Source organism: Zalophus californianus, chromosome 13, assembly GCF_009762305.2.
Source record: "Zalophus californianus isolate mZalCal1 chromosome 13, mZalCal1.pri.v2, whole genome shotgun sequence".
In the NCBI taxonomy this organism is placed as follows: domain Eukaryota; kingdom Metazoa; phylum Chordata; class Mammalia; order Carnivora; family Otariidae; genus Zalophus; species Zalophus californianus.
This window is the reverse complement of record NC_045607.1, coordinates 90260688-90287521: the sequence shown is the minus strand read 5'-3', so window position 1 is coordinate 90287521 and position 26834 is coordinate 90260688. Positions and strand designations below refer to the sequence as shown.

Below are 26834 nucleotides of genomic sequence, written 5' to 3'. Positions count from 1 at the left end.
GTCTCCGGGGGTGACTACATGCAGATGGGAGGAGGCTATATTGTTTATTTGTTCTTGCAATTGAAGCAGATCTAGGCTTACATTTGTTTCATGCCAGATACCTTGCAAGTGCCTCTGCACCGTTTCCCAGGAGACGTTGTCAGCTTCCAGGGGGGTCACACAAATGGAACCATACCCTCCGTGGCACACAAAGGACAAACGAGTATGTAACAATGAATATTGGGTGCCCAGGTACTCGACGGCCTGTTTTAGACTATCTAGGCGAGCCAAAATTTTTCTATCTATACTTTCTTGTGTAGCGAGGGTCTGGGAGACATTATGAGCCAAGCTATTTACATGAGCGGCAGTATGTATGCCCTGGGACAGTGCCACCGTGGAGACAGTAGCTGATGCTATCAAAGACACCAAGGCAGTGATGCCAGCTATTAGGAGGCCTAGGAAACGTCGCCCCCGGCTAAGTAGGCCCTCCAATTCTTGCGCAAATTGGTAGCCATAATCTCTATACCAGGGCCCCCCCACCTCTACAGGCATCATTAGATAAGGGGGCTGCATGGCTAGGAAAACCTTCTTTGTTGAATTTGGGGCGCTGGGTAAAGGCAAACAGTTGGTGAGATAACACTCCTCACAAGTTATTTTGTAAAGGGTTCTATTGGCCTTAGCCTCGGGTACTACAGATCCGTCCCCCATTACAAACAGGAACGGTGGGGAAAGACATGCCTGAATTTGAAATGTCAATGGGCCCGTGGGGAAGCCAGGGGAAAGAGACGAATTAGCTTTAACATCTCTCATGGCCGCAACAATTTTCCACAAGTCCGGGTGTCTCATCCTCCCCAGTGATAGCAGTCCCCCGGGAGCAGAATTATTGTGGTCGTATGGCCCATATTCTGAAGGCGGGGGGGAGCGGCGCAAAGGGAGATCCCCATCTTTTGACCAGTCAATTATATAAGTGTCAGGTATGCCATGGGGAGTCACAATCTCTGGGTTGTGATGAACGCAGGTTTTTCAAGAGGGTCCGTAGGTTTTCCACGTTAAGTCAGATTTGCAGAGGGGATAGTCAAGGTATGGGGTCTCAAGGGATCTGGAAGCAGGTCCGAAACGGCCAACAGGCAGGGGCCGTCGATGTTGAAGGACAACCTCGTTGATGTCCCAATTCTCCACCATTACATGAGGTGTCAAAGTGTCTCCTCTAGGTGGCTCAGTTCCATACCAAGAGCAGATTCTTCGGGAGACTGGTGAAGTGACCACGCATCCATAATGAGGCGCCTCAGGGCCATCGATGGCCTGGAAACAAATGGGGGGGGCAGAAGCCAGGCTGGTCCAGTTAAAAGGCGCCACGGCATGAGTGAGGCCGGAAATCTCAGGCCCATCAAAAATGTCTGTGAAGTTAGTAAACACCTTGGGTGAGGGATCCTTCCAGGTGACCGCCCTCGTGGTAGGAGGATCCGGGACAAAAGCCCAGTAAGAAGAGGCCTGAGCAGAGTCAAGGGTTAAAAGTGATAGCATGGCAAGGAAAAGGGCAACAGCCGTGACTGGCTGGCCCGACTCACGCACGGTGGCCTCAGCTCGAGCGGTCAGGGCTTTGATGTCTCCCCATGTTATTTTCCTCTGATCCGAGACGGGGCATCTCCTCGTCCTCCCGGAGCGGATCTGGAGCCACCTCATTCTGCAAACCATTACGGACAATGCGGACGCATCGGAGCGGGAGCCAGCGTGGCGTCTCCTCATCCTGGGGAAAGATACAAGCGTATCCTCGGCCCTGGCGTAGGACCGGGTCGGGTCCCCTCCACTCCATGGTGGCGGGGTCACGCCACTTCGCATAGAGGAGGGGAGCCTGCTCAGGCTGCCAAAAACGCTCGGCGGCAGTGCGGCCAACCGAGTCAACATTCAAAAAATTTAAAACAAAGAGTACTAATGAAAGGTGTAAGTGAGGTGAATATTTTATTTTCCCCTGTAGTATTTCCCCCTCTTTTAATTTTTTGAGGTACATTTTGAGGGTGGAGTGGGCTCTTTCGACAATGGCTTGACCTTGAGAATTATAGGGAATGCCTGTTGTATGAATGATGCGAAAATTTGCGCAAAAGGTCTGGAATGCTGAAGAAGTGTAGGCTGAACCATTGTCGGTCTTAAGAGCCTTTGGCATGCCCAGAACTGCGAATGCTGTGAAAAGATGATTTTGGACATCTACAAAAGCTTCACCGGAGTGTGCAGTAGCAAAAATATAGTTAGAGAAGGTGTCAATGGAGACATGGATGTATTTAAGGCGGCCAAACGGTAAGTAAGTGGTTACATCCATCTGCCAAAGGTGGTTAGGAAGGAGCCCTCTGGGGTTAATGGCATATGAGGGGGGGTTAAAAAATTGGGGACAGGATTGGCATTCTCGTACAATTTGTTGGGATTCTTCCCGGGAGATGCCGTATTGGCGCCGTAAGGCCTGTGCATTCTGATGGAATTTCGCATGGCTGCTTTTGGCTGCTTGAATAGTGCTTGTAGAAAATATGTGTGTATTTTCATCAGCTATGCGATTGCCCTCTGCTAATGGACCAGGAAGGTTAGAGTGAGCTCTGATGTGTGTTATAAACAGAGGGTGCTGCCTTTGTAGTAGGAGGAGCTGAATCGACTTGAACAGGTGGAATAATTCCTCATCATTGGACAGAATGTAGGCTTCAGGTAGTTGTGGGGCCTGACTTTCCCTTTTGTTTTTTAAGAAGTTGTGAATGTAGCTGCTGTGGAGGAATTTCTCGAAGGGCTGCTGCCAAGGTCACTCCTTGTACATAACTGGGACCAATGTCTGCACACAGCCGCAAAAATTCCTCAAGGGTGCCCGTGGACTTCCAAGGCCTTATGGCCGCCTGACATGCTGAATTGGCATTCTCAAAGGCTAGCTGCTTCACTATAATAGTTCCTGCCTCCCCATCTACAACAATCCTACTCACGGCTTGTAACAGCCGTGAAACAAAATCTTGATAACGTTCATCGGGTCCCTGTCTTATTTTAGATAACTCTTCTGTCCTTGTGCCAGTGGTCGGTAACTTTTTCCATGCAGTCAAAACAGCCTCATTGATTTGAGCATAGGCAATCTCAGGGAAATGTATTTGGTTACCCACTTCATAATAAGCTCCAGTACCAGCCAACATCTCATATGTGACAGGGATTTGGGTCCTTCTGTTATAGATAGCCAGATTGTTACACTTCTCCTCGAATTCGGCCTTCCACAACAAATAATCTCCCCCATTAAGGCAAGCCCGGGCAACAACCTTCCAATCTCCTGGGCAAAGAGCTTCTCTGGTAAGGTTTTCCATCATAGATAGGGTAAAGGGAGCAGTGGCCCCGTACTGACTACAGGCAGCCTTTAAGTCTTTTAACATTTTAAAATTTAGGGCAGTATATGTCCGTTGGCCTCCCTGTAAGGTTACTGGGTAGGCATTAAACTCTCCCACGTCCTCTCCCGCTTGCTGCGCTGTTAGTAAAGTTCTCTGTAAAGGGCTAATGTTGGACACAGAGGACTTGGCAGCGCTTTGCTGATTGGTCATAATGGGAAAAGCCTGCAGCGTGCTAGTTTGAGTGCACTTAGTCATGGAATTAATCCCTTGACCAGAGGTTGTGACTGCAGGCAGGACCGATTTCAATGATGTGGGCATAGTCAGAATGGGGTCATCATCGAGATAAACATCATCGTCGCCAAATTCATCCCCACCACTCTGAGCCCTAGGGGCTTTCCCCGCCAAGGGCATAGGCGGTGGTGGAGGAGGGAAAGGGTCCTGGGCGGGTAAGTTAGCATCATTGCCCAGGATCTCAAAAGAGGACACCCCAGTGGGAGTCAGGGGTACTTTAATAGGATCTTTTTCCTCATCTTCAACCCATGATTTTAAAGATATCAGCTCAATTTTTTGTTGTGGCTCCAGGATTTCACAAATATGAGACCAAAGGCCCATTGTATTGGGCGGCAAGGCACCGGAGCCCCGCAACTTTATTTGATTTTTCATCTCTTGGCCCACCCGTCTCCAATCCTCTGGGTTTGCTGTTCCTTCTGGTGGGAACCAAGGGCACAAGTCTTCTATGTTCCTGAAAAATTCCTGCAGTGTGGAGGAAGACACCTTATGCCCTCTCTCTGCCAATAAAACCCGCAGGGTCCGCAGAAAATATGCATGACTAGCGGACTGACTTTGTCCCATAATTTCTTACTCCTGTTGTGCCGGTTAAACGACCGGTTCTCTTACCTGGTTGCTTGCGACGTCAGTGTCCAGGATCCTCTTTCATGTGCTCATGTCCCTGTTCGGGCGCCACTTGCCACGGCCCACGTGCAAGGTCGAACAGGGATGAGGGTAAGAGAATGAAACATAAAAGTATGGGAACAGGAGGGTTGCCCACGGGGATGCCGCGAGCAACAACTTTATTCTTACTTACACACTTTATATAAGTTCAGGTTATATAACAATAGGACATAAACAAGTTCCACAGGTTCCTCCCTGCCCTCTCCTGGCTCCGTCCCGAGTTTTTGGTTCAAGGCCAGGTTCCTCAAGCGCATAGTTTCTTCCCATGCCTTCAAAGGGCCCGGTGCGCTATTTTTCAGGGCTTATCAATAACACTGTGGTTTTCTTAGCCTAAATACAACTCGGGCTAGCCAGTACAACATGTTTTTGTATGGGGGCAGTCAGGTGGCCATGGTTCAAAGGGATCAGGGAGCCTTTGCTCTACCTGATTAACCCCTTTGTTGCTCATGGCTCCCGACAGGAAAGCCAAAACCAGAAACCAAAAAAGCAAAGGCCAAATGTTTTGTAAATCAGAAAGGTGTTTTTTTTTTTTTTTTCCTCTTTTTCGTTGCTGTTGCTGCTGATAGTGGTGGTGGTCCTGCGGTCTTCTGGTCTATTTGTTCAAATATAAACAATCTCCAAATTTACTTTATAAAGTTACTATTCACCTTATTAAACTCTTATCCTTGAATTGCTTTTAGTAATCACCCAGTAGCTGACCATTAATTACATTCTTTGCTTACTTCAGCTGAGGAGGCAAGCTCCATGCAACCAGTAGGCTTCTCAAACCTTTTCCCATGATGCTAAAAACTTTGATGTTCCCCAGAATTCTAAGCAACTTTAAATGCAATGTGGATCCCCAAAATTCTAAAAAGAAAAAAAAAAGATAAACTGGTAAAATTTAAATAAATTTGTAGGTTAGTTAGTACATCATACCCATGCATCATACCCATGATCTAGTTTCTTCATTTTGGTTTTGGAAAATGCTGGTTAGCTAAGATAACATGGGGGAAGCTGGGCAAAGGGCAGATTGGAACTTTACTATCTTGACAACTTTCCAGCAAGTCTAAAAGTATCCAAAATAAAAAGCTATTAAAAACAAATTCTGTAAGCCATTTATCTACTTCCAAACCCTAGAGCCAAGGCCATGATATTTCTTCTCACTTCCCTGTTGTTTTTCCTTTTGTAATGAAAACTTCATAGAAAGCATTTGTCATCTGGATATAACAACCATTAACATTTTGCCATAATGGTCTTTTCTAATTCTTGTCTTTGAAGGAATATTTTAAAGGAAATTACAGACATCATGACACTTTATTTCTAGATATGTCAGCTTGCAACTTTACAGCATAGGACTCTGCTTTTTCCAGATACCTGAAATACCATTATCACTTCACCAAAATTAACAATAGGTCTCATTACCTTTACCAAGTTGTTGTCCCACAAATGTTTTTTTATAATTGATTTGTTCAAACCCGGGTCGATCAAGGACCACATACTGCATTTATCGATTATATCTCTTAAGTCACTTTAATATAGAGCAATATGGTGACCACAGTTCTAAGATAGCCTGGAAGTTCCCATACTTGGTGTACATGCCTGTATAATCCTGTGCCTGTGTATGGGCTGGACCTGTGAATAGGATGGGGTATCACCCCCAAGATTAAGTGGATTTATGTGTATACGGCATATTGTCAGAATGTCAGTTCTTCCAACTTTGATTATGGATTCAACATGATCACAGTCAAAACCCTACCAGCTTATTTTGTGGATAATGACAAATTAATTCTAAAGTTTATATGGAGACCCGGAATAATGAACACAAAACGGAAGGGGAAAAACAAAGTTGGAGGATTGACACTAGCTGATTTAAAGACTTACTATGAAGGTACACTACTCAGGGCAGTGTGGTCTTGATAAAAAAGAAATAAATAAATAAAAATAGATCACTAAAACAGAGTAAAGAGCACAGAAATAGAGTCACATAAATACACTCAACTATTGACATAGTTGGTTCATAGCATAGTGGGTTCATAGTAGGTTCATGGATTGTAGCAAATGTACCACTCTGGGGCAGGGTGTCGTGGTAGGGGAGGTTGTGCATTTGTGGGGATGGGGCTGTATGGTAATTCTCTACTTTCTGTTCAATTTTGCTGTGAACCTGAAACTGCTCTAGAAAGTGTATTTTTAAAATTGTACATTTTTCCTTTATTTAATGAGAGTGAGCACAAGAGAAAACATAGCAAATGATAATGAGCTATAATAATATGTTATAATTAAGATGGTTTAAACCTATGCCAATGTGATATTAAAATTATTATAATGAACATATTTTAAATAAAATCATTAGACAAAGAAGGAAACAGTGGGTGACATGTAACCAGAAGCAAATCATTGAGAAAATAAGGTATTAAGACAAATGGCTGTGACTCATTTTACCTGATGGGCTTTTGCACCCTCAGACACACTCTTCCAGGTCCTAGAGTTACACACATGGCAGGTTGGAACCCAAGGGTCAGCCTTCAGCACAGTAATTGGCATCTGTAGAATCAGCTGCCTATAGACTCTACCTCTGAAGCAACCACAGGAATTGGTTTCATGGATTTAGGAGACCCTGAAATGGCTTGTCTCATGTATAACCTGAGCATGAAAATACTAACTAGCAAGAACACAGATTACCTGGGAGAGATCGACTTCTATGTGTGCAGAACTGCCTTGGGAACCACCTCTCCATTTGTAGGGTCGCTGGAAACTTCCATAGACAACTTACTGATTCCTCATTGGAATTTACTCCTGTCACTGATGGGATGTGAGACTCAGATCCAGGATGTGTGCAAGTTCACACAGATACAGACTTGTACCAGACTGTGAGACCCTAGCCCTGTCCACGATTTTCCCACAAGAAAAAGCACAGTCCTTTGGGTCCTTCCGCTCTTCTCTGCTTCCCCAGACCCTACTTTGTCCTTGATCCACTGTCAGGCTAGGCTCAGTGCAGTGGGAAAGTATGGCCTTTCCTGTTCCGGGAGCCCAGAGGCTCCCAGCTTCAGGACACTGAGCTCACTGTCGCTCAGGCCACGGTGACCACGGGGTGCAGAAGTCAGTCAGGGTTCTCATACCACATACAGTCACATTCTGCAGTAGAGGGGTTAGGACGTCAAGCCAGGAATTTTAGGAGATGCAATTCAACCCATAACACCTGAGGACCATTCCGCCGACGGAAGCCTTGGGATCACACGAATTCTATTACCCTTCTGCTTGACTCTCAAGCCTTAACAAACTCTGGTTTCTTCATATATCATTCTGGAAAAGCCTCTTTATCCAGTCCACGTGATTTTGGCAGAGAAGAGAGAATGTCAAGAGATAACAAAATAAACATTGAGGCAGGTTATTAAGAAGTTGACTTTACAGGGTATAAGAGCCATCTTTCTCTGCTGGGTCTTTCTGTGGCACATGATAGAGGCTAGGCTATGGTGTAGGTACAAGCTAATTCACATGGCATAAGGTTTAGGCTATGTTGTGTTGGGTTGATAACAAACACTACCATAATCTTCGTAGCTTAACATAAGAAAGTCCATTTTTTTTGCTCCCACAGAGCTCATTGTGATTCTGAGCAAATCTCCAGGGCAACCAGTCTCCCTGTGGCAGCTCAGCATTGCCAGGGGCTTCTCAAGGCACCTTCATTTCACATAAAACATCAGATTTCCTCTAACAGAAGAATAACACAGGGAGCTTCTCCAGCTTTTTAATGCTTTGGTCCACTTCTGGTCATAACCTGTTGGGGCCTGAATTGTTCAGGAGAGTCAATCCATCGGCCCGGTTCTGGGGAGCACAGCCTTTTATGTTTCAGGAAGAGGAAGAGAATTGGAAATACTTAGGAGCTCTAGAAATATCATAATGTCACTGAAACATTCTTTATGAAGTTGTGAACTACTTTCTTAAAACTTAATCCAGCTTTCTGGGTCCACAACAGAAAATAGTACCCACCTTCACCCCGTAATTATACTTGCGTGCAAACATGCGCTGTCCCTTTGGGAAAATGTATAAAATACAGAAAAGGGCAACATGTGCCAAAAACCGCTATTTCCACCATTTACCCTTAACATTCTGTCATATTTGCAGCCTGTCTTTGAAAATAAAAACAAAACATTATAGAGGGAGCTTGAGTTTCCATTTCAAGCTCCTCCACCCCATGATCGTTTGCTCCCCGTCTTTGTGAATCATTGCTAACAGAATACAACCCTGCACAGTATCTACTAGATTTTAAAAAAATTCTTTAATGCCCTATTTCCCTACAGCTACTGCCTCATTTCCCTACTTGATTCTTGGTGAAAATCTTGAAAGAATTTCCAGCACTTGTCACTCCATTCCCTTACCTGACATTCTCCCTGCGACCCCCTCTACTGGGTCCCCTGCCACAGGTGACCAGACTCATCTTTCCACATCTCCACGGCCTTGTGTCATAGTAGACCACTCCCTTGAAATTCTTTCTCCTCCTGGCTTAGGTGATGTCCCAAACATCTGGCTGTCGTTTTTGCTGCCTGGACATTTACCTCCATCTCCTTTGATGGCTCCTCTTCTTTTGTCCAATTTGTTTAATGGTTAGCTGTTGGAGAAGGAGGTCTGGGTCCTAGACCCCTTCAGAAAATTTCTAAGTTTTCACTATTGTCTGGTGCTCTTGTCCACCATTACATTTTAGTTATCACTGGTGTGCCGATGATTCTCCCTTCCTTCTCTCTCCTGTTACCTTGACTGCGACATCCAACTCACACACCTATCTACGTGGGGATATTTAGTAAACATCTCAGACTTCACATAGCCTAAGAATTCCTAACTTCCATGTCTCAAAACCCAGTTCTCCTGCCATGTCCCCAGTGTAGCAGGACACACCCCTTCACCCAAGCCAAAAACCAGGAGTTTTTCTTAATTTTTCTCTTTTCAGTGCTTTGGTCCAGAAGTGACAGAGGTCACTTCCAGTCATAACCTATTGGCCTGAATTGTTCAGGAGAGTCGATCCATCTGCCTGGTTCTGGGGAGCACAGTTCCATCCTCTCCTAATTCAATTTATCTGGCATTTTTCCAAATACCACACCCCTCCACCTCTCTCCCTATTCAGCCCTGCCCCTCAGGTTCAACCATTCAAACTGCAAGGTGGACTTTGTAATAACCTGCTAACCACTGCCTTTGTTTTCCTTCCTTCCTTCCTTCCTCCCTCCCTTCTTTCCTTCCTTCCTTCCTTCCTCCTTTCTTTCCTTCCTTCCTACCTTTCTTAAAAATTTTTATTTATTAGAGAGAAAGAGAGCACGAGCTGGGGGTAGGGGCTGAGGAAGAGAGAGAAGCAGACTTCCCTCTGAGCAAGTTTGATCCCAGGACCATGAGATCGTGACCTAAGCCAAAAGCAGATGCTGAACCAACGGAGCCACCCAGGCGCCCCACTGCCATTCAAAGTTGTTCTTCAGGCAGCAACCAGAGTGAATCTTTAAAACATAAATTATGTCCTATCATTCCTTTGCTAAATAGGCCCCCATAGCTCCTATTGCACTTCAGACGGGAGTTACCTCTCCTTGCTGGCTTGGCCCACAAAGTCACTGTGACCTGGGCTTGGCCTTCCTCTCCCACTTTCTCCCTGCTCCTCATGCCCAATCCAGGCCGACCTCCTACTTGAGCTCCTGGTGCTGGCTCCTCCCTTTGCCTGCAGTGCTCCTCCCCTAGGTTTTAATGTGGTTGACGCCCCTCTTCTCAAGCCACCGTCACAGGAGTTCTTCCTAGGATCTCAATCTGAAGCAGCCCTGCAGTTTCCCTTGAGCACAGGGTCCTGTGTTATTTCTTCACTATCTGATGTTGATCTTTGTTCATGAGAGTCCACCCATGTCCCCACTTTCACATACAAGCTCCGTGTGATCTTTCCTGACTTCAGCGCCCTCTCCCCAAGAGCTCATTAAATAATTCTGGAATAAGTGAAATCTTTCCTGCATAAAGAGGCAGCCCCATGAATTTGATGTGTAACCCTTTGGTATATTTTAATGTTTAGATATATGGGGTTTTTCTTTTAAGTAGGCTCCACACTGGGCTCCAACATGGGGCTTGAACTCACGACCCTGAGGTCAAGACCTGAGCTGAGATCAAGAGTCAGACCCTTAACCGACTGAGCCACCCAGGCGCCCTGATATATGGATATTTACAAATCATAAATAATATTATTTTTATGTTTTGAATTTACAGAAGTTACATAAAAGAACATCTTTTAAAGAATAAGTGTTACATTACTAAAATCTATTTGTGTAGGTATATATATGTCCACACAAACATACATACATATAAATATACACAAAAAACATAAATGCAACTAAACATATACATATAAATATACAAAAAATAAATACGTGCACCCCAATGTTTATAGCAGCAATGTCCACAATAGCCAAACTGTGGAAAGAGCCAAGATGTCCATTGACAGATGAATGGATGAAGAATTTGTGGTATATATATATACAATGGAATATTATGCAGCCATCAAAATGAATGAACTTGCCATTTGTTTGCAATGACGTGGATGGAACTGGAGGGTGTTATGCTGAGCGAAATAAGTCAATCAGAGAAAGACATGTATCATATGACCTCACTGATATGAGGAATTCTTAATCTCAGGAAACAAACTGAGGGTTGCTGGAGTGGTGGGGGGTGGGAGGGATGGGGTGGCTGGGTGATAGACATTGGGGAGGGTATGTGCTATGCTGAGCGCTGTGAATTGTGCAAGACTGTTGAATCACAGACCTCTACCTCTGAAACAAATAATACATTATATATTTTTAAAAAAAAGAAGGAGAAGATAGCAGGAGGGGAAGAATGAAGGGGGGGAATCAGAAGGGGAGACAAACCACGAGAGACTATGGACCATGAGAAACAACTGAGGGTTCTAGAAGGGAGGGTGGGGGGATGGGTTAGCCCGGTGATGGGTATTAAAGAGGGCACGTTCTACATGGAGTACTGGGTGTTACACACAAACACTGAATCATAGAACACTACATTGAAAGCTAATGATGTACGCTTGGTGTCAGGGAAATCCAAATCAAAACCGCAATGAGATACCACCTCACACCAGTCAGAATGGCTAAAATTAACATCAGGAAATGACAGATGTTGGCGGGGATGTGGAGAAAGGGGAACCCTCCTACACTGTTGGTGGGAATGTAAGCTGGTGCAACCCCTCTGGAAAACAGTATGGAGTTTCCTCAAAAAGTTGAAAATAGAGCTACCATATGATCCAGTAATTGCACTACTGGGTATTTATCCCAAAGATACAAATGTAGGGATCTGAAGGGGTACGTGCACCCTGATGTTTATAGCAGCAATGTCCACAATAGCCAAACTGTTGAAAGAGCCAAGATGTCCATCGACAGATGAATGGATAAAGAAGAGGTGGTATATATACACAATGGAATATTATGCAACCATCAAAAGGAATGAGATCTTGCCCTTTGCAATGACGTGGATGGAACTGGAGGGTGTTATGCTGAGTGAAATAAGTCAGTCAGAGAAAGACACGTATCATATGACCTCACTGATATGAGGAATTCTTAATCTCAGGAAACAAACTGAGGGTTGCTGGAGTGGTGGGGGGTGGGAGGGATGGGGTGGCTGGGTGACAGACATTGGGGAGGGTATGTGCTATGGTGAGCGCTGTGAACTGTGCAAGACTGTTGAATCACAGATCTGTACTTCTGAAACAAATAATGCAACATATGTTAAGAAAAAAGAAAAAGAAAAGAAGATAGCAGGAGGGGAAGAATGAAAGGGAGTAAATTGGAGGGGGAGACGAACCATGAGAGACGATGGACTCTGAAAAACACACTGAGGGTTCTAGAGGGGAGGGGGGTGGGGGGATGGGTTAGCCTGGTGATGGGTATTAAAGAGGGCACGTTCTGCATGGAGCACTGGGTGTTATGCACAAACAGTGAATCACGGAACACTACATCAAAAACTAATGATGTAATGTATGGTGATTAACATAACAATAAAAAATTTAAAGAAAAAAACTAATGATGTATGTTTAACATAACATAATAAAAAATAAAATAAATAAAAAAGAACTTCAAAAATATATATACATTTAAACATACATGTAAATATATGTATACACATAAAAATAAATATATACATATGTTTTTTTAAGTGCTATAATATACTCTGTTTTATGAATGTGTCCTCATTTAATTCATCCGTTGCTTTGTTAAGGAAAGTGTAAGTTGTTGCCAGTTGTTCGCTGTTAAATATGCGGCTGCTATGGATATTTTTTCACATCTCCTTGTGCTCATGCAAGAGTTTCCTTGGGAAATATACTCAGAAAAGGAATTGCTGCATCATAGGAAAACATGGAAATTCACACATCAGTCTTAGAGGAATACTGCCAAAATGATAGGATCTTGTTTATGTGAAGGTTTCTCAAGATGACTGTGAGTTCCTGGAGGGAAGTGGTGATTCACATTTTACTGATGCTAACATCCAGAGGATTAGCCATGGGCTTGGCAGCAGTCGATTGCTCCATAAAAGTACATGGGATGTGGTTGGATATATGCAAACCAGTGATCAATCAGTCTCAACCAGATTGTTTATACTATCCAGAAGTTAACAGGCTGAAGCTTCTACTAGTATAAACCATCTGGGAGCCTCTAGGTTGCCTCTCTGGTTCCAACTCCTCTCCTACCTCCTTCTAAAGTCTTTTATTTTTGTTCTGTTTTCTAGGCTTAATAAAGGACATGAAGAAAGAAATGCATTTTGTTTTGTTTTCTGCCTGCTTACGTTTTAAGTGATTTCCCCTTTTCAACTTCAGGTTATTGAAGTGACTTCTTTGTTGGTATACATTTAGTCATCAAGCAAAATATTTATAGCTCCAGGTAAAAGTCTACTTAAATTCCAGTCTCAGGGACCCACCAAAATATAGTTTATAATGTGAACATTTTAAATGTTAAGAATTCAGTGTGGTTCATTTTCTGATAGCATGATGTGAGATTTTCCCCTACTCCCATGAGCCAAAGTTCAAGCTTGTTGTTTAAGTTCTTATACATCACTTGCCAGCGTCACCGTGATGCTGGCTGAAATATAGAACAGGAAAAGATAGAAAGAATGTTTCCCACAGGAGAGCACTAGATGAAGTCATAATATATTCCTGTTCAACTTAAAAGACAACAACCTCAAGCCAGTATCATCAACCTTAAAAAATAAGGGACACAAATCAATGAGGAAATATGAAGAATTTTAAGATGTTTTTAAACCTTTATTATGCCATTTAAAATATAATTTGATCTTTTGGAATGAAGAAGCAAATGCATTTGTGAATCTTATTTTTAAAATGGTGAATGTCAGATGGTTCTTCTCCCTAGGTCTCTGCCTTTCCCATCTGTAAATACACTTTTATCTTCTATTCCTTTTCTTATCCCCTTTCCCCCCATGTTTGTTGAAATGAGACTGATCATTCACGCTTCTCATTTATTGGGTTAGTGAAATGTCATGTCTCCTGTATGTCTTCACTCATCCCAGTGCCAAAAAATAAATCTTCCCCTCTTCTCTGAGAATAATCGCTATTTAACTTGTAGTGAAACTTGTACATATAATTCTTTATTTCCTGTTAATCTATAAAATTGTTGAAAGCACATAAATTGTCCAGTGAACCAGAGGAGTCAGAAGAAAGCTCAAGAGATAAAGAAAATAAGAGGCTAGTTCCATTTGCTTAGAGATTTTGTATATTTTGTTGTTTTGTTTTGGTTTGTGTTTTCCTTTGTGTATTTTAATGGAGGTGAAATTCATATAACATAAAATTAACCATTTTTAAATTACAATTCAGTGGTATTTAGAACTTTCACAATGTTGTACAACCACTACCTGTATCAATTTCTGAAATGCTTTAATCAGCCCAGGTGAAAATCCCATACCCATTAAATAGTCACACCCCAGTTGCTTTTCCCCTTAGATCCTAGCTACAGCCAATATGCTTTCTGTCTTCATAGATTTAATTATTTTGGATGTTTCATATAAATAGAATCATACAATATGTAGTCTTTTGTGGCCGGCTTCTTTTACTTAGCATAATGTTTTCAAGGACTTACCTACATAGCATGTATTTGCAAGTATCCATTCTTCATTCTTATTTATGACACGATAGTATACCATTGTACATAGATACCACACTTTGTTTACCTAATCAATTATTGGCAGACATTTGGGTTGTTTCCCCATTTTTGCTGTTGTGAATAGTGCTGCCAGAAGCATTTGCGAACAAGATTAGTTTGAGTCTTTATTTTCAATTTGGGGGAAATAGAACCAGGAGTAGAATTCCTACCAGCAATGTACAAGGGTTCCAATTTGCCCACATCCTCACCAACACTTATTTTTCATTCAAAAAAACCTATATTATTATTGTAACCATCCTAACAGGTGTGACATGGTATCTCACTGTGGTTTTGATTTGCATTTCCCCAGTGACTACGGATGTTGAGCATTTTTTCATGTGCCTGTGGGCTGTTTATATATCTTCTTTGGAGATATGTCTATTCAAGTCTTTTGCTCATTTTTAAATTAGGTTGTTCATCTATTTTTTGTTGAATTATAAAAGTTCTTAATGTGTTCTGGATAAAAGACTTTTATCAGCCATATTATCTGCAAATATTCTCTCTTATTCTCTGGATTATCTTTTCACTTTCTTGATAATGCCCTTAGATGCATAAAAGTTTTTTAATTTTGATGGAGTCCAATTTGTCTATTTTTTATCTTCTTGCTTGTGATTTTGGTGTCAGATCTGAAAAACCACTGCCAAATATAAGTTTGCAAATATTCACCCTTCTGTTTTCTTCTAATAGTTCTATACTTATGGTTTGCATATTTTAGGTTGTTTATACATTTTGAGTTAGTTTTTGGATATGGTGTGAAGTAGAGCTCTAACTTTATTCTTTTTTATGTAACTATCTAGTTATTCCAGCACCAGGTATTAAACAATCCATTTTTTTCAACACTGAATGGTCTTGATACCCTCGTTGAAAATCAATTAGCCAAAGATGTATGGGTTTATATCTGGACTCCCAATTCTACTCCATTGGTTTTTATATCTATCCTTACATGGATTGTCATATATATATCAGAAATTGTATTAAATCTTTAGGTCACTTCAAGCAGTATTGCCATCTCAACAATATTTAATCTTCTAATCCATGAATATGGGATGTCTTTCCATTTCTTTAGGTCCTCTTTCGTTTCTTTCAACAATCTCTTGGAGTTTTCAGTGTACAAATTTATATCTCCTTGATTATATTTTTCCCTGGGTATTTTACTCCTTTGGGTGCTATTATAAATTGAATAGTTTTTTAAATTTCCTTTTTAAATTGTTCTTTGCTAGCATATACAAGTAATTTTTGTGGGTTCACCTTATATCTTGCAATTTTGCTGGTGTTGATGTTTAGGTCTAACAGATATTTGGGGATGCTTTAGGATTTTGTATATGTATAAGATCAGGTCATCTGTAAGTAAGGGTAGTTTTACTTCTTCTTTTACAATTTCAATGTCCTTTATTGCTTTTCCTTGCCTGGTTGCTAGAAATTCCAATACTATTTTGAAAATAAGTAGACAAAGTAGACATCCCTGTCTTGTTCCTGACCTTAGAGAAAAAGCCTTTAGTCAAATTTTCATCACTGAGTATGATGTTAGCTGTGGGTTTTCGTATATGAGCTCTGTTATGTTAATGTAATTTTCTTCAAGTGTTTTTATCTTTAAGAACACTTTGAGTGTTTTTATCATTAAAGGATGTTAGATTTTATCAAATATATTTTCTGCATAAATTCAGGTGGTTATGTGCTCTTTTTTCCTTTATTCTATTAATGTAGTGTATTTTATTTATTGATTTTCATGTGTTGAACCATTTTTGCTTTCCTGGGGGTAATCCCAGCTAGCCATGGTGTATAATTTTTAAATAATATTTTCTGAATTTAGTTTGCTGCTATTTTATTGAGGATCTTTTTGCATTTATATTGACAAAAGATACTGGTCTACAGTTTTCTTATCATGTCTTGGTCTGGCTTTGGTTTTAGGGTAAACCTCATCTCATAGACTAAGTTAGGATACCTCCCTCCCCTCTAATTTTTGGAAGCGTTTGAAAAAGATTGGTGTTAATTCTTCTCTTGTTCTTTGTTCCTATTTTTGTCTTCCACTCTTTTTCTGCCTTTCGTGGTTTTAATTGAGCATAACATGATTTCATTTTCTCTCCTAAGCATATCAGTTATGGCTCTTGTTAAAAACATTTTTTAGTTGTCCTACTGTTCACAATATACACTTACAACTCATTCAATTCCAATTTCAAATAATACTGCCCCCACTTCACTAGTACTGCAAATACCTTATAATGACAAAAAAAGTCTAATTTCTCCCTCCCATACCTTGTATTATTGCTCTTATTTATTTCGTTTATACAGAGGCATAGATTACCATATGCTTTTATGTATACAAAGACATACATAATTAAATGCACTTCCCATTATTATTTTAAACTGCTATCTGTTAAATCAATTAAGGATAAGAAAGATAAAAACTTTTTAATTTAACCCGTAATTGTTCATTCTCCTGTGTTTTTTCTTTCCTCATGTAGATCTGAGTTTCTGACCCATATGATTTTCCTTCTGTCTTAAAAAACTCTAGGTACTGAGATCAACGTCCAGTTGACTTCCAGAGAGGAAGAGAACTTCCAGAGAACTCAGTCTTACAGCCACAAGGAATGATTTTGGCCAACATTTGAATTAATAATAAGCTTAAAAGGGCACCTGGGTGGCTCAGTCAGTTAAGTGTCTGCCTTCAGCTCAGGTCATGATCCCAGCGTCCTGGGATCGAGCCCCACATTGGCTCCTTGCTCGGCGGGGAACCTGCTTCTCCCTCTGCCCCCCACCCCCACTCATGTGCGTGTGCACACGTGCTCTCTCTCTCTCTCTCTGTCGCAAAAATAGATAAATAAAATCTTTAAAAAATATAATAAGCTCAAAAGCTACTTCTCCCTCAGGTTCTCCAGAAAGGAATGCAGTCTTGCCAACATCTTGATTTCAGCCTGGGAGACGCTAAGCTGAGAACTGGATAAGCCATGCTGTGACTCGACTTCTGGCCTACAGAACTATGAGATAATAAACGGGTGTTTGTTGCTTGAAGCCTCTAAGTGTGTGGTTAGATGCCCTGGTGGCAACAGAAAACTGGGCACCATTCATATTGTAGGCAAAGACAAGTTCATCGTAACTGAACAGAGCTTGCTAAGACCTTAACGCCTTTCGCAGTTTTTTGAACTATGGTAAATAAGCCACAGCAAACAAAGCCCCTTTCCAAGTTTTACCTTTCATTATGCTCTTTTATATTCCCAAAGTAACTGACACTTTCCTCTATGTCTGATATCAGGGTGACTGCAAGATCAGAATTCATTTCATGGTAATACCAACATGTTACAAACACAAAATATGTTTATTGTTGTTATTTTCAAATTGATCACTCAATAAAAAAATTTTAAGATTCTCAATTTCAGGTTCCGATATGGTAAAAATGGATAGTTAGAATCCACACAAATAAAAGTTCCTTGGGATCCTTAAAAGGCATTAAGAATGTGAAGGAACCTGGGAACTAAAAGAAAAAAAAAAAAATCCCGAGTACCGCTGCTTTATGATAAGATGGCTCTTCTCCTTTAGAAACAGAAACTTGCATATAAGTACAATTCACCGTTGCTCCTAAGATAGTATCAACCACTTATGTTAATTATATATTTTAACCAAAGTCACCAACTTCTCTTTTACAGAGGAAGCTGGAGAGTGGAAAATTGTAACCTGTACATCACATACCACCATTTTTAAAAGAACTGCAAGGAAATGTAGCTCCAACCTTCTCACTGAAATTTGATCTTTATTACAGAAACGAAGTGCTTCCAATAGCCTTTCTGGGCCTTGCTGGTCTTTGAGAAAAACTAAATGCCAGGGGTATGGGAGCTTAATATCTGTGACAGTCTGTATTTTCTGTAGTGTATTCCTTCACAGAATGTTTATCTTAAAATCAAGGGTCTTTATACCAGGAGAAGTTTAATGAGGATTACAACTGTCTCACTAGACACTTACTTATAGCAGAAATTTATGTAAGCTGGAAGGTCTAAGATTTATTTCAGAGGTGAATGTTCCAGTTAGGAATAACAAACTTCATATGACACAATTCACATTTGGGAAAAATTAAACACACGTGACCTGATGAGAACAAACAACATTTTTTTTTTTTAAACTAGGAAGAAATTAAATATGGTTATGCTATTTCTTCTATTCAGGGACCATGGTTAGTATTTTAATTCCTCTAGGCTGCTTAAACAGTTTGCACGTGGCAGCTTCCATGATGGCGCCCAATGACCCCTACCTCCTGCTAGTCACACCCTTACCTGTTGAGTGTTCCCTGGGCTCAGTGACCCACCTCTAACAAAGAGAGTAAGGGAGAAGTGGTGGTGTGGCTTGGAGACTAGATCATAACAGGCAGTATAACTTGGCTTTCTCTCTCACGTTGCTCTCCTTGGGGAAGCTGGCCGCCATGCCAGGCAGCCAGTGGTGAGGTGAGGAACTGAAGACTCTCGCTCCCAGCTAAGGAAGGGACGTGGGAAGGGGCTCTTCAACCACATTTTCAAATTCCCGAAGCCCTTGACTCCATCTTGACTACAACCTCATGAGAGATCCTGAGCCAGAACCAGATTCCTAATCCTCAGGAACTGTGTGAGCCATTATATTTTTGTTGTCTGAAGTGGCTACGTATGTTCTGGGGTAATTTATAATGCAGAAATAGCTAATTAATGCACACATGGGTGACAAGAGGCACCATGACTGGTGGATAATCTGTCCCTTTTAATATTTTATTTTCCCTGCAACACTAAAAAATCTACATTTTTATCCCCTTTTTATTCTTTCATTAATACCTCTAAGAATAGTCAGTGGAAGTGCTGTCCCACTAAACATCATTTAAACCAATTTCTGTGGTGTAATTCTCTCTTGAAGAAACAAGTGTCTTTTATGGGGAGTAGAAAAATGTGATTTCTATTCAGTGAACACATGACTGAAATGTGCTCCTAACCGGTGATCTGACAAAATAGTTTATCTTCTTTATGAACCAAAATCACGGCACATAAAGAAAATCTGAGCACGCATTTGTCATTTCTAAATGCTTCAACAAGGAAAACAAATACAATTTTTTCCTCTTTTTTTTCTCTTTTTGTTTGTTCTTAATTAGGTTTTGTTTGTAGCAACATTTTACAATGCTGAAAAATGTGAAAATGAGGATTTGAAAACAATCAAATAATTCCATATTCCTGGCACACTGCTCATGACACAAAGGGAAGATGCACGTATGTAGAAAAAAAGCTATTTATTTCCTTCTGTTGTTTACACCATAAGTAATAACTAAGTAAATGGGAACTATTAATTTTAAATGAGAACCCGTAAGTCTTGGGCCCCAGCAGAATCCTACAGTTTTTTTTAATTTTTTTCCCCTGAATGTTTGTTTGGTCTTGACTAAATCTGAAGTAATACCCTAGTTATTTGTTTTCATTTTAATTTCAGCAGCTTTACCATAAAATGAGGAGGTGGCCTTCCTTTAATCCTCTCATTGTATTTAAGATAAATGCACTCACCCACAATCACATTGGGGATTTTACCAGAAAAAAAAATAAAATGTTCTTCTATTCAAATTGGCATTACCTGTGCACAGGAGACTCAAGTCCTAAAACCTTTCACTCATATGTATAGAAATCTTTTACCACTTTCTGTTTTAGAAACAAGCTGTAGCAGGATTTAGTGGAAAGAGATTTATTAAACAGGAAGATGAGAATACTAAATCTGAGCAAACAAAAACTATAGAACAATCTCAGTCTGATCCCCTTGTTGTCACTTATTAAATTTGTCAGCTTAAATAAGGACAATTTCTCTGTAAATTACTTTCTTTAATTATTCAAATGACCCCCTGATTCCTGTCCTGTTTTCCTCCAAAAGACTTGTATCAACCCAGGGAAATAACATCAGATTTGGAAAGTGTTAAACAATATACGAGTTTAAGAATTACTGTATTAATTTATTCAGTCTGAGTAAGAGAGAAGTCCTATAGCTTTGGGGAGAGTATCTCTCTTTTTTTTTAAGATTTTATTCATGTATTTGTCAGAGAAAGAGAGAGTGCACGCGTACGCACAAGCAGGGGGAGCGGCAGGCAGAGGGAGAAGCAGGCTCCCCGAGGAGCTGGGAGCCCGATGCGGGGCTCGATCCCAGGACCCTGGGATCATGACCTGAGCAGAAGGCAGACACTTAACCAACTGAGCCACCCAGGCACCCAGGGGAGAGTATCTCTTAATGTAAATTCTGCACAACAATGGAAAAATCTTCTTGTGAATTTCAGTATTTTGATATTATTTTTACTTGTTAGGGTATTAAGTTGTCTAAATATTTTATTTTGGCTTGTCTGGATTTATGTGTGAAAAAAATTACAGTTTACTCTTTTTTGAGTGTGTATTATGTACCCGGCACTGTCTGCAGTATTTCTCCTAACTTATTTTCCTTAGCACTTATTTACAAATGAAATTAATGAACGCCCTGATAGCACAAATTCGTGTCAAGATGCCTCTACAATTTATCCAGGGGTAGCATTCGGTTCCCTAACTTAGGCCTTTCAATCAGTGTGACCTGTTTATTCATTGCTCTGTGACATGATTATTTCAGCTTAGTTCCCTGCCTTCATGTGTTGGCCCCTCTTGATCCCCACCACAGTCCCCTTTATCTGTTCGATTCCTACCATTTTTTAGTGGATTTTTTTAGTGGCCTTTATTTTCTGTTGCCCGCAAATAACTTCCTGCAACCACTTCATCAGACGGTTCCTCTCTGGGCTCAAGTCTGGATAAGTGCGCTCTTCACGAGGAAGTGTGGTCCATGCTTTTCCCGGAAGCCATTCCCCAAACTGAAAAGCAGCACTCCACTTCCTTTCTGGGCCTCAGCCCACCTAACCCCTTGGCGGTAGGAACCTAGAGCTAACATGTCTGGAAAACGAATAAAGAGCCCCAACTTAAAAAAAATCAAGCACCTTTTCTACTCAGCCTCTCATCTCTATTCTGTCTTGGCCCCTTGTTCGGTCTCCTTGTTACTTTATTTTTGGGTCCCTCCGTGTATCCTTGACCTCCTCAGTGGGTCCATCCACTTACTCTCCCTAAGGTCCACCTCACCTGAGCCTCATTCTCTGCTAACTCTCTCTCACTCCCCCTAAATTTTTCTTAAATATGAGACTCCAGGTTACAATGAAGATCATTGACACCAGATAAGGCATGATGGAGAATTTCTCCAGATAGTGTCCTTATTAATGGGTAAAACTCAGCAACTACTAATAATACATTAAGGCAACATCAAATACTTTTCATCATTTAGAAACCCAGTTGGACCTCTGGGTTTCTAAACATGGATTTCTTATCTGATTTTTTTCCCTCCGTTTCTAAGGCTGAGGAGGACTAGTTATCTCTTTTGGTTACATCTTCTGTCCTTCAGTGAGGTCCCTTGAGCTGACCCAGCCAGAGAGGGAGATTGGCCTGAGGCATATGAGGACATAATTTAAACATCTTGTGTTTTGGGGGCAACCAAAGGAGGATTTGCCCTTAAGTATCCTCGCCATTTTGATAGAGCTGACATCTTACAGGAGACCAACATCTTCCTGATAAAGAACCCAATGGATTAAGAATAATCATGCTCATTTGCGTAAGACATGCAGGCAGAATTATTGCATTCTTCAAGCCCGAATATTTGAGACGTGATAGAAACTCTTTATTTGGCAATCTCGAGTCTCCTTTTCCGCATGCTTGATGAACGCCTGGATGTTTAATAAATACCCATGAACCAACTGCTGTGTTCTAATTTCTGACTCTTTTGCCATCTGTAATCACACTCTTTTTACAAACTCTTCTAGACAATTTGTTGATTTCTGTTTTACAAACTCTTCTAGACAATTTGTTGATTTCTCAAAAATTTGAAAAATAAAACCTTAACCCGGCCTTCCCTATCAATAATAAAGAAAAAGAACTAAAGATATATTTTTAAATTGAACTATAAGCGGGTATTTTAGCATCTAAATTTATGCCTTTACTTGTCATTGTTTTTTAGGACATGGCACCGTCTATAAAATTAGAAAAACAATTCTAAACTGAGGTCGGTTCAGGTAAAAAATTACTAAGCACCTATTACGTAGTAGATACTGGTGAAGGTCCTTGAATCCTGGGGTGAGAAGAGCATGGTTTGCCCTCAAGAGCTACAGTCTTTGCCCACTTCTGTGTAACTCACAAAGATTTTTTGGAGAGGGTTCAGTACTTAGTCAGTGTGGAACGAGTGTCCCTTCTCTTCCTTATCACAAACGTCCCTACTCTCAGCTTTTCCTGGATGTAAAGACTTTCTGAACAGGGGAGAGAGTATGCATTAGAAGCCTTTCTCGGCTTAGGTTAACTCCCTTCCTCCTGATTTGGGGTCCTTGGCAGAACTGGCACTGTCTGTACTCACAGAGCATTTCTTTTACAGCTTTACAGGAATAAACTCTCATATTACACCGTTTACATTTGAAGTGTACAACTCAGTGGCCTTTAGCATATTACAGAGGAGTGCCAACTCGCCGACATCTACACTTAAAGCCTTTTTGCTATCGCCAAAACAAATCCCTGTGCCCATCGACAGCCGCTTTTCATTCTACACTCCACCCTTGGGCTAACCTTACACAACCAGGAATCTACTTGGCGTCTTGATGGATTTGCATACTCTGGACATTTCCTGTGAAAGAGCTCATACAATTGTGGCTTTTGGTGTGTGGCTTCTTTCTCTTTCACCCATGTTGTAGCAGGTGTCCATGCTCCTTTCTGTCATGTCCCAAACATATTCCATTCTATAAATATGTTACATTTTTAAAAATCTCTTCCCCCGTTGCTGGTCATTTGGAGTCTTTCCAACTTTTGCTATCGTGAATAATGCACTTGCATACCAGTGTTTGTGCAGACATATGTTTTCATTTCTTTTGGGAAGCATATACCCAAGTTGAAAATGGTGAAAATGCCCTGCTCCTGGCAATTCAAAATGGCGCAATAAATCAGGGTATATAACGGTGCTTCATTATAATTTATAGAAATGTTCCTATTCATCAAATCTTATTCCTAAGAATTTATCTTATGTGTTAATTTAAAAGCAATAAATATATTTTTGAAAATGTCAATGATAGTCCTGCCTATTTTGTCAAAATAATAAAAAGATACTAAATATCTAACAATGAGAGAATAAAAATAAAAACAATAAAACATGAAACCATAAACTTAGAAAGTCATGCATTTGTTATCTATGAAGATTCTTTAGAAGCATAAAAATGAGAAATATGTAAAGGGTAGCGTATAAATTAGAGTTTTACTATCTTTTTACTGGTACACATAGACCAAGCAAAATTAAAAATTGGGGTCGTAAATTCATCGATTATTTTTCAGCCTTTTAAAAAATGTACTAATTTCTTGGCTGTATGTGTATAAAGGTTCAGTTATGCAAGACGAATAAGTTCCAGAGATGTACTGTACAACCTAGTGCTTTTGCAGCCTCAACACTGGCTGTGCACTTAAAAGTTTGCAGAGGGTAGATCTCTAGCTCTTGGTCAGGGTGTACTTACCAAAATAAGAAAGCAAAATTATTAAAAATAGGGAAAAAAAACCCTAACATACTTTTCAAATGTTGTAATTATACAATACAAGATTGTGTGTGTGTGTGTGTGTGTGTGTGTACTCTTGTGGACCTCATCAGAGGGAGATTCTGATTCAGCAGCTATTACAGGTGGAACTGCATCCTCAAAGATTATGTTAGAGTTCTAATCTCCAGTACAGCAGAATGTGATTTTATTTAGAAGTAGGGCTGTTGCAGATGTCATTAGCTAAGTTAAGTTGAGGTCACACTGGGGGCGCCTGGGTGGCTCAGTCGGTAGAGCGACCAACTCTTGATTTCGGCTCAGGTCATGATCTCAGGGTCATGAGATCAAGCCCTGTGTGGGGCTCCATGCTCAGCGTGGAGTCTACACGAGATTCTCTTCTCTCATTCTGCCCCTCTCTCTGCTCATGGCCACGCTCTCTGTCTCTAAAATCTATTCATTAATTAAAAGTTAGAAAAGACAGTGAGGTGACACCGGAGTACGATGGGCTCCTGATCCAGTATGATCGGCATCCTTATAAGAAGAGGCGAGAGACACACAGAAGGATCATGGCAATGTGAACCCGGAGACAGAGGTTGGCGTCATGCTGCTATAAGCCAGGGAATGCCTGGGACTAACAGAAGCCAGAAGGCAAGGGAAGGACCCTTTCCGGGAGCTTGTGGAGGGAGCATGGCCTAGCCGGCAGCTTCATTTCTGACTTCTTGCCTCTGGAATTATGAGACAATGAATTTCTGTTATTTTGAGCTACTTAGTTCTTGGTATTTTGTTATAGCAGCCCCAGGAAACGAATTCTGTAGCTTTAGGTGCTGTTGTAGTACTTACCCACGGACAGGTATTGCATACATATGGTGCACCATAGCTGTTAAGAGCACAAGCAAGCCTTACATGGTAGCTAAGCAGTGTCGCTAAGAAGCCAGATTCTGGGGTTCAAAGGGCAACTCAGCCACTTCCTCCATGTCTGATCTTATGCAGGTTATTTAACTTATCTGTGATTTTGTTTGTTATCTGTTAAATGCAGAAAAAAAATAGCCGTAAATAATAATACCTACCTTTGAAGGATATTATGAGGATTCAATGAGCACTCAGTACCTGCTTCTAGCTCAGTGCTACATAATGCTGTTTATTATTAACCTCTTGAAGGTTTAGCTTTCACACCCAACGTGGGATTTAACCATATCTATCTTATGAGGGCACATACAGAGTGCTTAGGACAGTATTCCAGAGATTTATAAATGCCCATATATTAGCTGTTATGATTCTGTAAGCTGCTAACACACAGCAGGTGTTCTGAAAGTTTGCACTGAACAAGTATATAGATAAATTAAGTGTAACATGAAGTGTATTATCACTTTATTCATTTCTCATTCCAGGAATGACTTTGTATTTTTCCACTAACAATTTGTGCATGTGTCACAGCTCCGAGCATACTGCATGTTGGAATGGCCTTCCCACTTTATTCAGGACTAATGAACTCAAATTCAATCTCTGCAGTTTTTGAGGTGTATAATTCTTAGATAAATAAATTACTGGACCTTATCTCCTATCTTTATTTCTGTAAAATGAGAATATTGTTCTAAATTATCTCTCAGGTCCTTTTGTATTTCTAGATTTAATGACTTCAGTGTTCTGAAGTGTGGAGTCTGAGATGAGTCCTCTTTGTAGACCCACAGTATTGTGCGGTCTAATCAGAAAATACCATAGCTTAAATGAAAAATATCACAAAAGTGCTCAACAAAAGATTTGAGCTGACAGAAGACAAAATCATCAAGGTTGCAGATAAATCAATAGAGTATCCAATGTGAATAATGGAGAGGAAAAAAAAGGGAGAAAAATAAACTTAGACTCAGAGATGTGTGGGACACCATTAAGTGTACAAATGCAGATGTAATAGGAGTCCCAGAAGAAAAGAGAGAAAAAGAGCAGAAAAATTATTTGAAGGAAAAAACTGTTGGATACTTCCCAAATTTAATGGAAAACATTAATCTACAACTCCAAGAAGCTTCACATACTTCAAGTTCTCTCTAACATAACGAAGTCTCCGTCTACACGCATCATAGTCAAATTGTAGTAAGACAAAGTTTTGAGAGTAACAAGAGGAAAATAACTTATAATGTACAATGGAACCTGAGGAAGATTAACAGTTGACTTCTTATCAGAAATAATGAGGCTCAGAAGACTTTGCAGTGACATGATCAAAATGCTAAAAGAAAAAAAAGCCTGCTGACAAAGAATTCTTTGTCTAGCAAAACCTGTAAAGTTGAAGAGGAAATAAACATTCCTTAGATAATCAAGGACTTGTAATGATGCTTTCTGAGTTCTTTCTTCCTGCATTGAGCATGCTGTGGTTCACACTAACATATTAGGTCTTTTTTTTTTTTTAATTTATTTATTTGAGAGAGAGAGCCTGAGCATGAGCAGGGGGCGGGTCAGAGGCAGAGGAAGAAGCAGGCTCCCCGCTGAGCAGGGAGCCCAATGCAGGACTCAATCCCAGGACCCCCAGGAACATGACCTGAGTCGAAAGCAGACATTTAACCAACTGAGCCACCCACGCACCCCAACATATTAGGTCTTAACCGAGGTATGTGGTCATTTCACTTACATAAGAAAGGCCTTGTGGGTTGTGAATTATCCCCATTTTATACTTAATTGCATAGCTTGTATCACATTTCTCAGGAAACTATGCTCAATAAGTCCCGAGATTTCAGGGTTTTTTGGTTTGGTTTGGTTTGGTTTTGCATGTTGGGTTTTTTTTTGTTTTTGTTTTTTTTGTTTTGTTTTGTTTGGAGTTTTTTGGCAAAATTCTGACTTTTTCCAGTATAATTTTTTTTTCAAATTTTTATTGAAATTCTAGTTAGTTAACATATG

General features: G+C 40.6%; 1 protein-coding gene across 1 annotated transcript; it reads right to left on the bottom strand.

Moving 5' to 3' along the window:
• Positions 1-2663: 2663 nt before the first annotated feature.
• LOC118356183 (endogenous retrovirus group K member 10 Gag polyprotein-like) lies at positions 2664-4172 on the bottom strand. The gene has a single exon (XM_035723484.1). It carries the CDS (start codon positions 4170-4172, stop codon positions 2664-2666), a length of 1509 nt encoding a protein of 502 aa, XP_035579377.1.
• Between the last annotated feature and the right edge of the window lie 22662 nt (positions 4173-26834).